General features: G+C 44.0%; 1 protein-coding gene across 7 annotated transcripts in view; it reads right to left on the bottom strand.

The window, feature by feature from the left end:
• Window positions 1-204: 204 nt before the first annotated feature.
• Window positions 205-16,597, bottom strand: part of LOC147128444 (uncharacterized) — a 31,369-nt gene continuing 14,976 nt past the window's right edge. For 4 of the 7 annotated variants that reach the window (XM_086019253.1, XM_086019254.1, XM_086019255.1 and 1 more), the window contains 3 exons: window positions 3,605-3,844; window positions 961-1,468; window positions 205-691 (listed from right to left, as the gene is read on the bottom strand). In XM_086019253.1, the coding sequence (XP_085875379.1) occupies window positions 559-691; window positions 961-1,468; window positions 3,605-3,844 (881 nt within the window). In that variant the 3' untranslated portion in view covers window positions 205-558. Of the gene's footprint in view, window positions 692-960; window positions 1,469-3,604; window positions 3,845-7,260; window positions 7,413-9,055; window positions 10,371-16,597 lie in introns of those variants that run through there. The other 3 variants (XM_086019258.1, XM_086019257.1, XM_086019256.1) reach the window with 3 other exon arrangements.

Raw genomic sequence — 16,597 nt, forward strand, 5'->3', positions numbered from 1 at the left:
TAACCTGGTCATCAACTGGCTTTTTCCCGCTGTGACAAGGCACTCTAAAGTCCCCAAATACGTGTCATGTATTTTGAAACAAATCTCTGAATTCACTTGACAAGTCCGAAAGTCTTCAGTGAGTGTGTTTTCACGTTAGCTCTGTACAGACAACCAATAATGATCTTTCATTGCATCCAAAAGTAAAGCCGAGTGAAAGTTAGAGTGGTTCCTGATTGACTCTTTAATCGCACAGGTCAAATAAAGTGTGTCCTGGCCTCCGTGGCAAGCATGGAACCAGATGGCCAATCTTCACCTTCCTCTGGAGGAGACGAACTGCATCATTATGTCTCAAGGCTGACTCATAAACACCTGAACGACTATAACGCTCCCATATGTTTCCTCTCCTAATTGCCGGAATAACGTATGGACGGAAAATATTGCAAAGGGCTGCCATCATGCTCTTCGTTCGGAGGTTTTTCAGAATCGTGGCGCATCCCCAGGCAAAAAAAAAAAAGCCAGGACCCGCTTCGAGATTTGTTGTCCGTGGAACGATCGGGTACAGGTGAGTCCCGGGTCTTAAACGTGGATTTTGATTCTGAGTTGCTTGGTGAAGGAGGCGTGAAGGGCTTGCGACGAGCTTTCTAGTCGCCCGGCGATGTCCGCCGCCGCCCGCAGCGTGTCCTCAAAGGCCGCAGACTCTTCTCGGATTCTGTCCAGGAAAGACGGGTGAAGAGGAGTTATCGCACTTAATAACAACGCAATCGCTCAAGATTCCAAAGTCAGTCAAAGGCCAAAAGGTGCATCCCGGTTCGTATGTGTGGGCTATTACTTTTCTCAGTCGTAACATATAACGGTACCACGGGGCGGGGATTTTAGGATCGCAGGTTTCGGGGAGCTGAGCTCCTTGGCGGGTAAGATAATTGTGAACGGTGAGCTTTAATTACATGTAGAAAAAAAAGGAAGATTTTGCGTCCTTACTTCTGCATCCCTGCGAGGGTGTCCAGAACCTCCCCTTGAAGCTGCTTCTCCAGGTCTTCCTCGGCCTTCCCCACCACATCGCGGCAGCTCTTGTGCTCCTCGTGGATGCCGGCGACATTGGCCCGGATCACGTCCTCGTAGCTCTGCTCCCCCAGCTCGGCCCCGACGTACTGCACGAGGTTCTCCATCACCGCCTTGTTGGCGTGCTGGAAGGCCTGCAGGTAGGCCACCTCCTCCTTGTGAGCCTTCAGAAGCCGGGCCGAAACGCCCCGGGTGCTGAAGCGGACCGCGCACGTCTCCTCCGAGACTGGAGGAGGGACCAAGACGGGGTCGTTTTTGGCCTTGGCCGGCTCGTCAGCGGCGGATTCCGACGGCGCGTCCGTGGCCGTTACTGGGGGGTAAATGTCAAAGCCCGAGCCGTATTCGCCGTCCCCGCTTTGGCAGATGGTTGGGGTTGCCATGGAAACCAAGGCCACCAGAACGCCCGTCCACCAACGCCGCATGGTAACTTGCAATGAAGAAGATATTAGTGACTGTGAATAACTCAATTACTTATAGGTCTCATGTTTCATTGTTAAGAACTGTTTTTAAAAAGAATGATGACTTTTTGAACAAAAATATCTGCAATGACTCATTATCTCAATAAGAACAAAAGGCCTTCAGCGGTGTAGTATGCGCTGCCACAACTTGTTTGTATTTGTTGCTGCTCCGAGTGCTAAAGTAGCAGATTCATAAGTAGTAATTATTCAATGCCAATTTGTCTTAGCCTACGCATGGCGTTTCTCATTATATGTTAGCATTAAGCTAGTGTTAGATGAAATTATTTAGTTTGGTTGAATATTACGGTGTTTAAATATACAAAGTGTAATCTTTTGTTTTATCCGTCCGTTTTTAAGTAAATTATAAAAAGCTGAGTGACAAATGAACAGCCTGAAGCGAGCACACTCGGCCTCTCTTCTTTGCATTTCCTAGAAGTGATGTTCTATGATGTTGTTGTTTTTTTCATTTTATTAACAGTGAGAGCTAGAGAACAGTCACAAAGGGATACGTCAAAGTCTTTTTTAAAATGCGTTTGATGTGTTGACAGCATGTGGGAGATATAAAACGATGTCAAATAATCTTTGTTTCATATTTATTTATTTTTACTTCATCCATCTAAATTGCCAACAGATTCTTAGTTGCAATGCCAACCTGGCTGCAGACAGCAGAGTCCAACGAAATATGGCTTGTTGTAATATCCCCCACAATAAACGGGGCTTCATCTTTTAACGCACGATCATCAAATTCACGATAAAGACCAATAAAAAAAACAACAACAACAACAAAACAGTTAACAGTTGCTGGCAGCTGACTAAAAACAAAACAGGCCCAAGTTTTGGAAGCGCTGGCCTAGGGAGTACATTGAAGGACACAAACGGTCTCCGAAGCCTTTTTATATGACAAAGTGCCCGTGTTTTTATGTCCTCCTTTGCTGCAGTGTTCTGGCAAAAAGATTAAACCCGGCGGTTTGGGTCGCAACGGAGCAGATGCCAAGTGGTGTCACGCAAGGCTCGTAAAGCTCGCCAGCAGCGCTCCGGTTGCCAACTGCTCCAGGAGACGCTTCTCAGGTTCCGTTCGCCTCTCCTAATTGTGGACAAGACCGCGGGTCGGGACGCTTTCGCCGCCGCTGCCACGTGTCGCGCGCCACATCTGGAAGCGCGTGAAAACATGAAGCCGGCCTCTGAGGCGGCGGTGCCAGAGCGCCTTCGTTTCCAGTCGAAGCCACTTTTCATTTGAAACGCGGCAGCGGAGGCACACTTGGAAGCTTCCCAGGTTTAGGTTTAACCGCCTCACTCATTGTTTGGAAGATTCAGAGTGAAACCAGCGCAGCAATGCTCCCCTGTGAGGCCGCACGTGTCGCACATGCCAAAATATGACACTGGGCAAAACATACTGAATGAGTTTCTTCACTGACGTGTCACGATGAGAGTATGCATGTTATTTGCTGAAAATGGCTTCACAAAGTGCATGTGAAGGCATCCAGAAAAAACTTTTTTATTTTTTCTTTTTTTTTTTTACTAGGAGCACAGTGGCCCCCGAAACTGAAATTTTAGTCGAAAATTTAGGGATGAACACAAATCAAGCTATGAAGTAAATATTCCAGTTTCCCATTATTTTCACGATATTACTGATAAATGGGCTAAAAAAAATAACAACAACAAATATTCAGGGATTAAAAAAAAAAAAACACATTTATGCTACACTTGATTGGTCGCATGCGCGAGTAGATAAAAAATCTCTAAAAAGTCTCAACTTTTCTGGCACCCTAATTTATTGTCATTATTTTGTTCATGTACTTTCTAAATTAACATTTGTTGCATTTACTCTATTTATTATACTGTATTTTTATATCATTTCATTTGATTTCAAATGTACATTTTTGGGTTGGTTTAATTATAATTGTATATATGATTTGAATTCAACTTCTATTTGAGTTCATTCATGTATGATCTTTTTAGTCATTTACACATTCATAGGAAAAAAACCCAATCTCTTTTCGTGTTTTTTTTTTAACTGTACACAAAATAAGTGTTACAGTACATTTAACAACAGTCAACTGTATGATCAATGCAAACCAGTTAAAAAAAACACAAAAAAAACTTACCAAACTTTTTGTTGTTGCTGTGCTTTGCTTTCAATATTCCTGCCGTGGCAAAAGATGAAGGAGGTCCACGAGAAGCTTTTTTTTCCCCTTCTGTTTGGGGGTGAAAGCAATGCGGCCTCACGCGCTCACAATTAGGTGGTGACTGGAAAGTGTGCTGCTCCGCGCTGCCGCATGAGCGATGGCAGGATGGTGGGACGGAGGAGACGAGTGGGAGTGAAGGATTTCTTTTTTTGCACTCAGCTGAAAGCGGACAGGAAAGGAAAAAGGGGGGACTAATGGACTTCACATGTGTCTAGTGGGGGGAAAATGTCTTTTTATGACCAGGGGGCATATTCATGCCCATTATACAAAACTAGGAATGTTATGTACACATTGTTGATGTGAATTACAGTGAGTTAGTTACCGGTACGCTGTTGGTTAGTTGCATACATTCCGTTTTTGGGTTAGTTAAGTTCGTTTGTGACATGAAATGGTTTATATTAAAAGCATATCCATGTTTTCATTTGGTGGGGGGAAAATTCCCAGCTCTGATGTGCCGACACGTTAGAATAAATGCCGGCAGATAAATGTATGCCCAAGCACAAATCCTTTGCACCGCACATGACATCAGCGCTCTCCTATTGTTGTGTGGGCCACACCAAAGGCCAAAATGTTGACTTTGGTTTAACATTTTATTGTGCGGTGGTGGGAAGTGGCCAAGTAGACATCTGTACTTGTGATTGTCAGTGCTTATCGTGGCAAATGCTTTGAATTGCTCACTTTGACCACATGCTATTTTCATGTCCAAGCATGTAGCGTGTCCGTGAAGGCACCATCTGGGACTCATTTGTCACTGTCGGCGTAGGGCCTTGACACGCAGCTTAACGCTCAAGTGCCCGAATGAATATTCCTCCAATGGATATGAACACACGTTTTGCATGTATACGGTATAACATATGGTGTATTGGAACAGTGTGTACCTAAAGAAATCAGATTCTTGAAGTCCAACACAATCCACTTGGTGACCCACTGGAGTGCTAGCTAAACATATACATGACCCTGAAAGTGCTTTTGGTCAATTTTTTCAAATGACCAGGGAGATTTCCCAGAGTGCCCCCGCTGGTCGATGCCCAAAGACGGGCGCAGCGTGCTGGCGCAGCCTGATAACGTCGGCTAATCCACTCGGGGAGCCCAACGCAGTCTGGACGGTTTAAGACAAGCGCTCACAATATTTGGGAGGGGAGTTGACTTTGAAAAAGAAAAAAAAAGTCCAAATGTTCATCGTTAGCAACGCCGCTATATCTATATTCTAAGCGATCATTTTTATGTTGTTTTTTTTACAGTATACAGTCAAAACAGATCTGTGTGTTCAAGTAGCAGTTGATTGTAGGTTTATATGTATTTATCGTAACATTTGTGCTACAGAAATTTCTGGTAGCATGTTTTTGTGTTTTTATACATATTTATCTCTCATCTTGACTGATCCCTCTATATGTGTTGCTGCTCCAAGTGTAGCAGTTATTTGAAGGTTTATAATCACCGTAACATCCACAGTAAATTCGGTTAGCCTGTATTTGAAATGTTGTATTCTATGCTAGCATTAAGCTAGCAGTCAGCCTTATTTTTTCATTTCCTTAAAGTGATGTTGTCTGATAGTCTCCCAATACTTGATAGCGTGAGAGTGAAAACAGCCACTAAAGTGTGTTTGAATGAGTTCAAAAGTGTTCAACTAAACCTGGGTGGTTACACGTGTGTTGTGAAAGTTGTAGCATCGAAATATATTTTTGAACTTTAAATCCTGCTTTTCTTGACAAACACCTGACATGTCTCCACTGGTGACAGTGGCGTGGTGTTGTGTTCAAGTGGAGCCCCCAAACAGATTTTTTTTGTCGGTATCCAAGCTCTTGTCACCTGTTGCTAAGGCATTTTGAAGCCGTTTGTCTTCTGCAGACAAATGACGCTTTTTTTCCCCTGCGCCTCTGGCTAACAGCCATTTGTCGCGCACTTAATTATTCCGTGACCGAGACCCTCACCGGGGCCGCGTTAGCGCTGTGCGCGGGCAAATGAGATACGATGTGGCAAAAACAAACCTTAATGTCCTTTTTTAATCTATTTTTCGTGGTGGCGATATTTTAATAATGTAGAAATGACGCATCACTAATGAGAAAAAAAAGGCCCCGCTTGAGGCCACGTTTTGATTATCACAGATATGATTCCATTTTATGTTCCCGTTCAATTTTGTTCAACATAAGACTGACTGGAGTTGCAGTGGCCAAACGGCACATTTTAATCAGAGATGGCGTTATGTCTTTTATGTTTAAAATGTCATGCAGACAAACGAAGAAGGGTTTGACTTTTGTCCACAAACATGCTATTCATAAGCCCATCTATGCTAATTCCCGCTATGTCTTAGCATTAAGCTAGCGGGTGTCTGTATGTGGTTGTTTATACACAAAATGTAATTCTCTTTGTTTTATGTTTACAGTAAACTGCTTGAGCAATAACTGAGCTCAGTGATCAAATCAAGCAACAGCCTAGACGTAAACGGGAAATACAACAGAAACTTTACTGTTAGCTTAAATCGCAACTTTCAACAAGTTTGTCCCGTTCATATTTGCCTCGCCGGCATTATTTTCGTCCCGCTTATGCATTCATACAAAATATGACAAGCGAGAACGCAATAAATGAAGGCGCTTACATCTCCCCGACGTCAGGGCTTTGGAACACAATGAGCGTATATTGACGTTGGCGTAAAAGGAGGCAATATAAATAATGCATTTGATCTGAAATGAAATTGGATTCCGGTGCCGAAGGAAACAATATGTGCTCGCTGTTGAGAAAGTGCGACAGCACTTGAAGAAACGCTCAGCACGGCAAAGTGCATTTTAATTATGCTAGGCTAGCACTGACAGTAAAGGTGTTGGGCTTTACTGTACGTTCTTGTTCAATCAAATCAGACTTGGGCGAACAATCGCCTGTGGACTGCAACGTCTTCATCAAAACAACAAGATTTCCCGATAACGATCGTGATCGTTTGAATCAGGGGCGTTGGACGAGGGAGACGTCGAAAACGTTATTTGAACTTTTGAACCTTTCTCCATCTTGTTTTTTAATTTTTTTTTGTTTGTTTTAGTTTTAGGAGTCAAAATAGTGATAAAGTCACTTGATATGTTTTTCTCCTCACAAAAATCTCGTTTTCTCTGTTTTTCTTACTGCTTATTGCAGCAAAATTGAATCAGGGATGGCATCACGTGTCCCCAAATGTATTTCGGACGCTGATTTCTTTTCTTGCAGGACATCAGGATTTTGAGATATTTTTGTTTTTAAGTTTGACCAATAAAAGCACGCGCAATACTGGATTTACCAGTTTATGACGTTACTGATAAAAAATTCCATTTGTTCTTCATAAAAATTACTAAATATATCCCTAAAGCACTTCTTATTGCTATTATAATTACGAAAACCTGATGATCTATTAGTACAAGCATCTAGAAAAGTTTATTTGCATCTCTGATTAAAAAATGCAAAAAAAAAAAATATGTGTTGACCATTGTTATTAAAGAAGGACAAGAATGACATGAAAGCGGAGGTCTTTTAGGAGGTGGATTAGGTTGGGCAAGTTGCATGCCCGCCGCCGATACGCATCAAGGAATGCAACTGAAGGAAGGGATACTCACGCTGAAATAGAGCTTGCCCTTTGCTGCTGCTTCAACACATTTCTACGGCCGTAACCTCTGAAGTGACTTCAAGCAATTTGGGCAATGACGGCAATAACACTTGGGACGCGCTAAGAACTACTTCCACAAGGCTGGTGAGCACTGTTCCACCCCTTGGAGACAAATAACAAGTGCAGTCAAAATGGAGTTAAAAGTGGAGTAAATCAGGACGCTGAAGGTCTACGATGCAGTTTGGAGAGATGATGCGTCCAAGCCACGCCGGACTTCTAATCAAGGCGCCGTCAGGCACTGCTCCGCCACTGTGATGGGAAGTGGCATCTTCGCTCACAGGACAACCCCCCCCCATCCAAGCCCGCCACCTGGCCGCACGCTTTCGCCCATGCTGGCTTTCAAGATAATGAATTCTTACTGCTTTTGTCACACTGCAAGGCTGCAGCTGAGCTTGCCGCACACACATGGAACTTCTTCACGACCCCTTTGGCTTCAGGGGAAATCAAATAGATACAGTGGTGGGTTTTTGAATGGGGATGGGGTGGGGGTGGGGGGGGGGCTTCAAGTACAGGCTCTTCTGCATAAATAATGCACCCATATAAAATTACGACAACATTTGGGGGAGGAATTAGAGGCTTTTTTTTTTCACCTCAGCGCCATCTGCTGGATCTATAATTGAAAAAAGATTAGCCAATCTGAACACTTGTTTTTGCTGTGATTACATTTTTTTTTTTAATTGATGCTAAAGACTGGGGATTTAAAAGCATTGCAATAGAAAGATGATGGATAGAGGACAGATGCCAAGGAACGGATGTCCAACTTAATCGACTGCTTGGCCTGCTTCCAAATAACACATTTAAAACATCGTCCAAAAATGTATAAAAAAAAAAAAGTCGAGAAGGAAAAAAGCGGTTGTCTGGTTTTCTTCCCAGGTGGGGTTTGACACGCCGGCGTTTCCTGTTCACTAAGAATAATTGTGTGCTCTTTTGCACATTTGGGACATTTTTGCGGTGGCGGCGAACAAACATTTGCAAAGAGTGACGGAACAAAGTAGGTCAGCTTGCCAACTTTTGGACAAGCCCTGTCAAACGATATACTTCGACACGCTGCTTTGCCACTGCGGTTTCTTTTCAACAAGACATATTGTGCATTTTTTTTTCAATTTAAAACAGTTCCCGGGTGGCTTAATAAGTCGTCTGTGACAGATTTTCGTCAAAATACCCCACGGATCGACAATTACAGCACATTTCTTGCCCCTGTCTGGCTCGTGCAAGTGAGCGAGCGTTCACCCCGCCCCGTATTCTGCTGGGGCCAACGGTGACTCCGTCTTGTGTTACCATGACGACCGAGGGCGAACCCGGACGGCGTGCGACTGCGGCGGCTTCTACTTGCGAGAGCAGAGAGCAATTTTTGTGGGGAAATAAAAATGTTCAAAAATAAAAGAGCTTTCGCTCATGGAGGCAGCTCCTCAGACAATAGACTGTAGCAAAAATAAGTCAGCGGGAGCATTCTCTAGTCGGGCTCCGGCACTCCTGGCATCCTCATCCACGGAAATTAGACAGCCTACCTCGGTTGGAAAGTTTAAATCTCCTCTTAAAACTTCTTTTTACACTCTTACATTTGGTTAAACAACACCTGCATTCATCTACATCTGCATTTTGGCCTGTTTCATTGCCCCTTCACCTCAGCATCTGGATGTTGGCCTATTTAACTGACGCTTCAACTATGTGCCACTATCACATGTTAAGAATGTTCGCTAACATTGCTCGGTTTACCCGGCAAAATTCAACGCAGCTCTGCTTACCTGTGTCATGTGGGTGTTTCTGACAGGTTTTGGATCTTGACTCAAATTAGTTGATCATGTGACGGGCGGAGTCAAAGTCACAGTCAATTTCCCGAAATGTCCTCTTAAGGGTGTCTCACTGAAGTCTTACGTCCATGTCGGCTCACGTTTGACCCAACCACCCACACGTATGCAATGTGCTATTTAAATATAGCCGCTTGGCCGGCGTGTCACCCTGACCGGAGCCGTGCCGTCAGCTGCTTTTGCAACACGAGAGGAACAACGCGGCGTTGTTCCCGAGCCGAGCCCTTGACCGAGAACACGGACGAGGTAGACGTGTCGCCTAACCGCCGCCGGAGGATGAGGTCGCGTCGGGGGCGAGAACCTTTGCGCCAACGTGACATATAAGGAGGAGGAGGATAGCTAAATGAGCGAAATGGTCGAGTACAGCGCTGCAAAGAAAACGCAAAGCACACTGAGAGGATGTTTAAAAACAACAAGGCCTTTACAAAGCAATTATTTGAAATGAAAACTTTTTTTGGGGGTGGAAATGTATGTTTTTGCCTTTGTTGTCTTATTACACGCCGTTGCTAAGGAAAACGGCAGCCGAATGAACACGAAAGCGACATAAGAGCGACCGCCGCTGAGCGTGGCCATCAAAGCCCAAATTAATAGCGGTCACAGCCGCACCGCTCCCGCAATATTGGCTCAGGCAGACAAAAGGAGTTGTGTTGAATGAACTAATATCCATGCTGATTTATCCAAGAAAATGTCCTTTTCCTTTGCCGCGACAGAGCGCGGGGCCTCATTGAAATGCGAGGGTCGTATCTCTTCGGACGGAATTCTTTTGATACGGTGATACAATCGGTGAAAATCTGCAACATGGAGACGGCGGCGCCTTGAGGTACAAGAAGCGCAACTTACAAGTCCCTTGAAAGTTGCCGTTTTGCGTTGGGTTAGCATTAAGCTAGCAGAGGGCAAAGTTGTAAAGATCCGCATTTAATGTTGAGTTTGACAGTAAACTTCAACTGGGAGTGGCATTAGACAGCATCATTATAGACTTTAGAATCTCATTAAAAAAAAAAAAAAAAACACACACACGCATAATATGCGGGAGAACGCCGTATTGAAGTTTTGCAAAGAAAGAAGCCAGCAAGGTGTTGCGTGGGATGTTAGCTGGAAAGCACAAACAAAAGACATTCCAGACCCAGCATGCTCCTGCATGCGCGCTCGGCGGCATATTTACAGTAAGCGCGTCGGCTCGCTTGCTTCCTCGCGGCGGCCAATTCGATTTGAGTCCGGGGTGCACCTTTTTCCTGGAGATATTATCCTAGCGTATTAGCTCCCACTGTAGTAATGTAATGTGTGGAAATCCCATTAGCGAGGGCGACTGGTGAGAGCCTGGAAGACTGCCCGGTTCACTCGGAGGCAGACCGAGTTGATTTAGTGGCAGAGCAGCGGAAGGTAATAAGCAAAAAATGCATTCGCTTTGAGTAAAGTTGATTATTTACCCTTATTTTGTGAGTGAAAACGTACACTTTGTGATTAGTGAACCCGCTGCTTTTTTGGTTTGGCAGATATTCAAAGATGGGCTGGCTGGCTGGCTGACTCCAAAGCAAAAGAGGATTACTGTTTCAAAGTGCCGCTGCATAGGAAAAGGATTCGCTTGCCTCTGACTAAACTAATCTTTTAGGTCTCCGTCAAAGGGGTAAAAGACATTTTCGTTGTGCTTATTTTGGTGTTCAATTCCCGTCGGTGTGCCCTTCTGACCTCCCGCTCTGCTTCAATTTGACACTTGACAACGTGGCAGGGGTGACCTCGCTGATCTTGGGGCTGTCTGATATTGACCGCGGCTTTCCGCTTGGATGAGGACGCAGCTGAGGCCCTCACTCCAGATTTCAATTTCAACCGATCCTGGTGGGAATCGTCACAGAATGGCTTGACTCAAGGAGCCATCTCCCACTGGTCTTGTATTATTGTTTTTTTCCTTAATTGGATTTGACACTTTCACGTGATGGCGGCCTTCAATTGAGCAGTCCATCATGGCGGCGTGCGCATCCGCCATTGAAATTGTTGATTTTGAATTTTCCCGGAAGGATGGAGTCGAGTGACAACATCTATTAAGGAGTCTCCATCCTGCACGGAGCATCCAAACTGGCTAATTATGTTTGGCCGATTGCGTTCACGCTCCGCGTTATTATTATTCAGGGGCGGGAAGCAAAGTAACTAAGTACAAATACTTTGTGATCGTACTGCACTGTAAGTAGATTTTTCAGTTTCACACAAGTCAAGATTGCGAGTGCTTTTGTCACCTCTGCGGTATTATTTCTATTTGGGCTTTGATATTTATTACAGAAGACTACTGCACTAGTTATATATCCAGTGATTGGAATAAGTGTCAAAGTGAGTGATCGATAATCGGCATGTCCTCAGGCTGACTCATTTCCTGCTGGCCGCCTTACGTAATGAGGTCTGGGTTTTCTTTCGAAGCGGTCCAGACGTCCGCAACAGAGCCAAGAGCCTCGTCTGCTCGACAAGAACGCCCCGAGGCTTTTTTTCTTTTTTTTTTTTTTACAAGACGGACAGCGCGGCGAAGGAGCGTTGTCAAGTGTTTATCGGCCAGACGTTTATAGGTGCACCTCCTCGGAAATGGGATGGAACTCAAGGGTGGGGAGGACGTAGAATCGGGAGTGAGGGGGGCTCTCATCAATCAAGCTCAGTCGCGCAGGGCTTATCTGCGGGAAAGAACGTCGCTGCTGCCTTCAGGACCAACCGGAAGGCGGAATTTTGAAGACGCTCCCGACACAATTCAAGCTAAGCTAATTAAAGTCACTTCCGGATGATTCATTTTTAAAGGAAAACGTGACGTGTTAATGTTACATAGACTACAAAGTGTTTGGCCATATTGGTGTCGTTCCACAAAGATCTATACTCAGTCCTCTGATTTGGACATGACTCTCTACCTAAATGTCACACTTGCTTGCTGTTAACGTAGAAAACCGGCAGTCAGTCCACAAGTTTTCAGTGTACTGTGCATGACTGTTAGAGTTGCCTGGCGTTACAGTGGAAGGCAAGTGGTGCTCCACAAGGTTCGATATTAGGTCCACTGAAAATGAATGCCAATAATAGGCATTCCAATCGGAACGACAGAGAAGAAAGAATTTTTTTCATTTCAAGCGTGAAATTAAACAAGCAAGTATTTTTCGTGAGCTGTTTTTCCATAAATGCGTCTTGCCCGACCGTTAACATCGCAGGAAGCACGGTGGAGTAGTAGTTAGCACGTCTGCCCCACGGTCAGGAGATCTGGGTTTCAATCTCTGCTGAAAATTGTGTGTTCCGCGACCTGGGAGTGGGAACGATCTTCCAATGTCTTTTCGAACAAGCAACAGCCAGGCCGTACTGAATCACGAGCAAGCCAAAAGCTAGGCACAGCTCCGGTGTTGCTGGATGTGCAGATTAGCGATGGACGACAGCTCCTGATAACTAGCAGATAAACGACACAAGACTCCGCTACACAACGTTACATTGCGTACATCGGTCCTCAGCAGAGACACCACAGCCACAAAAGCACCAAATGAACTTTACAGACATGGCAACATACAACCAGAAGAGCGTAGTGAAGTCAGACAGGAAACTAGTCTGACGCAAAACTCCCATGAGTTCACTCACTGAGTCTGTGCGCTCTAATGAAGTATCCACACGGCTAATTTGGGCTAAATTAAGTTTAGGGAGTCTGCTCACTTTTGCCTCCTTCCTGTTGCGAGTACTGTATTTTCCAGACTCATTTTGAAAGATAGTCAATACAAAAACAATAGGGTGAAGACACGGACGATATGTAATGATATACAATGTAGCGTCATATCGATATTTGTAGCATGTAATATGCATAGTAATTGTAGCAGCATGTCGGTGATTTATCGCATCATAAATTTGGTAAGATGAAAGGAGAAGGACAAGGTGCTAACTCAACGTGTGACGTGCCGGTTCTTATTACACGCCAGCCCCTGCGGCGACTTGCCGTAAACACCCTGCTGACCGACGCCCAATCTCCGGCGTTCTCATCCGCGTGCATATTTCAAAGCGTGATCGATGTCTGGTGCAGCCCCGCTTATCACCTCGGGTTGAGATTACGACTGATGCAAATAATTCATCCCCCGAGCCGTTTGCCATCTTCTGCCCCTGCATTTGCAGCCTTAAGAGGTGCTGACACAGGAAGCAGATGTACAATCGGAACAATCGAGCCGGGGAGGCGTATACCGACAATCGGGCCAAATTGCAGCATTTTTCACCATTTCCGATCAAAGCCCGATTATCAGATGTCTCCGAAAGATTATCCTGAAAGATTAGCCTGCGGGGTAGGGTGCGTTCCGTTCTGCATGGAAAATTATCGGTACCTATAATTGAAAATGTGAAACCTCTTCAATATTTCTAATGGTCAATCCATAACACAAAGTTCTCATGTTTTAAACATCAGTTACGGTGTTAAAAATCCCGACTTGAGTGCGGTGTTAATTTAAATGAATGTAAATTGCAAAAATCTGTGCATGAATAAAAAATCATGTTAATTGAAGTAACTATATAAAATATATATTTTTTTAAATCCTTCTGGCAGAATAAAGTACTGCATCTATCCATCTATCGATCAGTTTGACAGCATCTTTGTAAATTCCCATAGATGCCGCAGGATAGCGGCAGTGCACTATTTTTGTCTAAATGAGGCTCCTTAATTCACTGTAACATAGCTAAGCGAAGAACAACAACAACTCTGAACCCCTGTTTTCAAGTTAGCCCCAAAGACTTGCGCTCCATTTTGCGTCAAAACTCCATCAATCAACAATCAATCCGCACAACCGAGCAAATTCCTAACGGACAATCGATTACCACGCCGGTCCCAAGTTTTTATCGTGTCGTTAGGGAACATGTTCAAAGCCGATTGAGCGGCTTCGCCATCATTTCTTTTCAAATGCTGACCACAGTCAGCCTTGTAATAAAAAGTGACATCTAGATTTAAGCACTTTCCCTTAAAGGTTAAAGCTACCGAAAGTAAATTCCCTCGTCAACGGGAATTCTCGACCCGTTCGACGCGAATACTCATTTGGCTGGACATGAATCCCCAGCGAAGCAGCTGCCGGCCGTTATCGATCACCGCAGCGAAGCGGCGTCATGTCCTCGGGACATAGCGTGACTTACGGTATGCTCAAATGCGCTGATGATCACATAGATTACGCCCCGATTCACACGTGCGCTCGTACGGCGATCAATCGGCACGGCCGTATATTTGACAAAGGCCCACTCGAGGCAGCCGGACTCCTCCTCCTCTCCTCGGAGGAAAAATGTCAAACTATATGCCTATCAATCATCAACGATGCCCCTTTGGCCCCGCCCTTTTCACGCCCCTGCATCACATATAAACGAAAAATGAGGTAACAAGTCGGCCAGCGTCTGATGTGCCCAGCCACAAACGGATGAACGCGCGCGGGCCAATATCGTCAACGGAGATATGTCGGCGTCATATCGGTATTAATCACAGTTGGCAAAAAGCAAAGTCATTTGTACTCCCGGACGCCTCTCCGGCACCATCACGCCTCGAGTCATTTAACAGCGCGGCGCACCTCTGACTTTGCCGGAGGGAGAAGAACGAGGGCCACTTTGAAGAGAGGCTTCTGGAAATCAGCGCAGATGACCACAGGTGGCAAAAGTACTTCTGTCAAAAGTTCATCCCCAAAAAATAAATTCCTGCTCAAATCCAATAGGCAAGTATTTGTATTTATTAGCAACACTGCAGAGGACAGGACCGGCTTATTACGAATCTCTAAAAAGAACGTTTGCAGCATGTCGCGACCTGTCTGGAAGTGCGAACAAGACATTGCGGCGGCAGCAGAGGGCCTTCGCTCAGGTCCAAGGTCGCGCTCGCTCGCTCGCTCGCTCTGGACAACCTGCAGCCCAAATAACATTTTGCAGTGCATCTGCCTCCGAGCTGATTTAAAACGGTCAAGTTCCATTGGCTCAAATTGAGTTCTTTGTGCCCCAAAAGTCCTTGGTGTTACATGAATATACAACAGCGGCAGAAAGAAAAAAAAAAAAATTACTTTGCTGTATTTTCAGTTGAAATAATAGTCCGTGAAGAATATGTCTGTCGGGTTGTACAAAAAGCAATTAAACAGGTTGACAGGTAGCATTACACCAATGCTATTTAATAGATAAGAGTGCCGGGTAATCGATCGGTGGACAATTTATAAAAAGGAGACAGATTAGAATGTTGAAATAAAAAATAAAATAAAGTCACACTTAAAGGTATGTTTTAAATATAAGAAATTATAATGTATTGCTTTATATTCGTTACAATTATTACACATTTATATTTTTCAGTGTTTATAAAATTATTATTATTATAAATAATTACAATCAGTTTTAATTTTTCCATTTAAAAAAAAAAATCATGACAACTTTCAATAATTACATCAATTTTTTAAATATTTTCTTATATTTAAAAAAAATCTTCACACATCACTTTTTCTAAGATTATGCATTACAAATATGTTCACAGAAAGAAATAATTTGGCAAAATAAAGGAAAAATTTGAATGCAAAATGTCAGCATTATTTGTGTTTTGCTATTGTTCAATATTTATAAAATTCTTAAATTTGTTCTGCATGGTACTTTTTAAAATTCATGAATTAGAAAACTGATTCTAACCTGAAGAACAGCCTGTCAATCTGTAAAATCAGTGCAGAGGTAGATTAACATGCTAACTTTACTAGCCTGGGGAATTTCACTCCGTTCAGTTTGCGTCAGCAGAACACAAGAAAGTAAAACATTTACAACAAACTTCCACCTCAAATTGGTGGCTCAAAATTGCTCTTTCATTTCGGGAACGTCTCCATACAAGCAAACTTTTAGAACATCTTTCAATTGCGCAGCCCGTTTAGGCAGCAAATGAGTCGTCGCTAAATCCGTTCCGCCTCCGTTGCGTAACACATCATCGTGTCTTTGATACGAACATTTGATCAACGACTTTTTGCTCATCAACGTTTAATAACGGAAAATATATCTTTTTTAAAAATGCATTTCTCATGCCCATCCCAAGCGGATGGAGACCAAATACAAAGCAGAACCAGAACCAAGCTGCTTGTCAGACAAGATAAATGAACAACCTTGACTGGCTGACAGCAGCCGCTCATCATGTTACAGGGTGAAAGCTCATCTCTTTGCACGTCACATCAATTACTCCCCCGACGTTGTTATATTTATTATTATTATAATAATTCAGTGGGGCTCGTCCAAGAAAAGGCTCGCGGGGGTAAATCATCCCTCACTCCAAAAAAGAAAGCCTCCATTGTTGCTATTCGGACCCAGGATTAGCAATTTTACTGGTCTGCTGGGCTAGCCAGGACACCGCCGGCGTCAGGACTCATGTTGTAGCTGATTTGACCTCTCCCACACAGGCTCAACAAACTAGGGCCTGAAAGTTGCGCTTTAAAATTGGGTGAAAATCTGCCAATTTCTAGTGTCTCAGTAATCTGCAATACTATTCAGTCATTTTTAGCAGATATTAAAAGAATA

Source organism: Filicampus tigris, chromosome 20, assembly GCF_054856515.1.
Source record: "Filicampus tigris isolate MCC_2025a chromosome 20, RoL_Ftig_1.0, whole genome shotgun sequence".
NCBI classification, from domain to species: Eukaryota; Metazoa; Chordata; class Actinopteri; order Syngnathiformes; family Syngnathidae; genus Filicampus; species Filicampus tigris.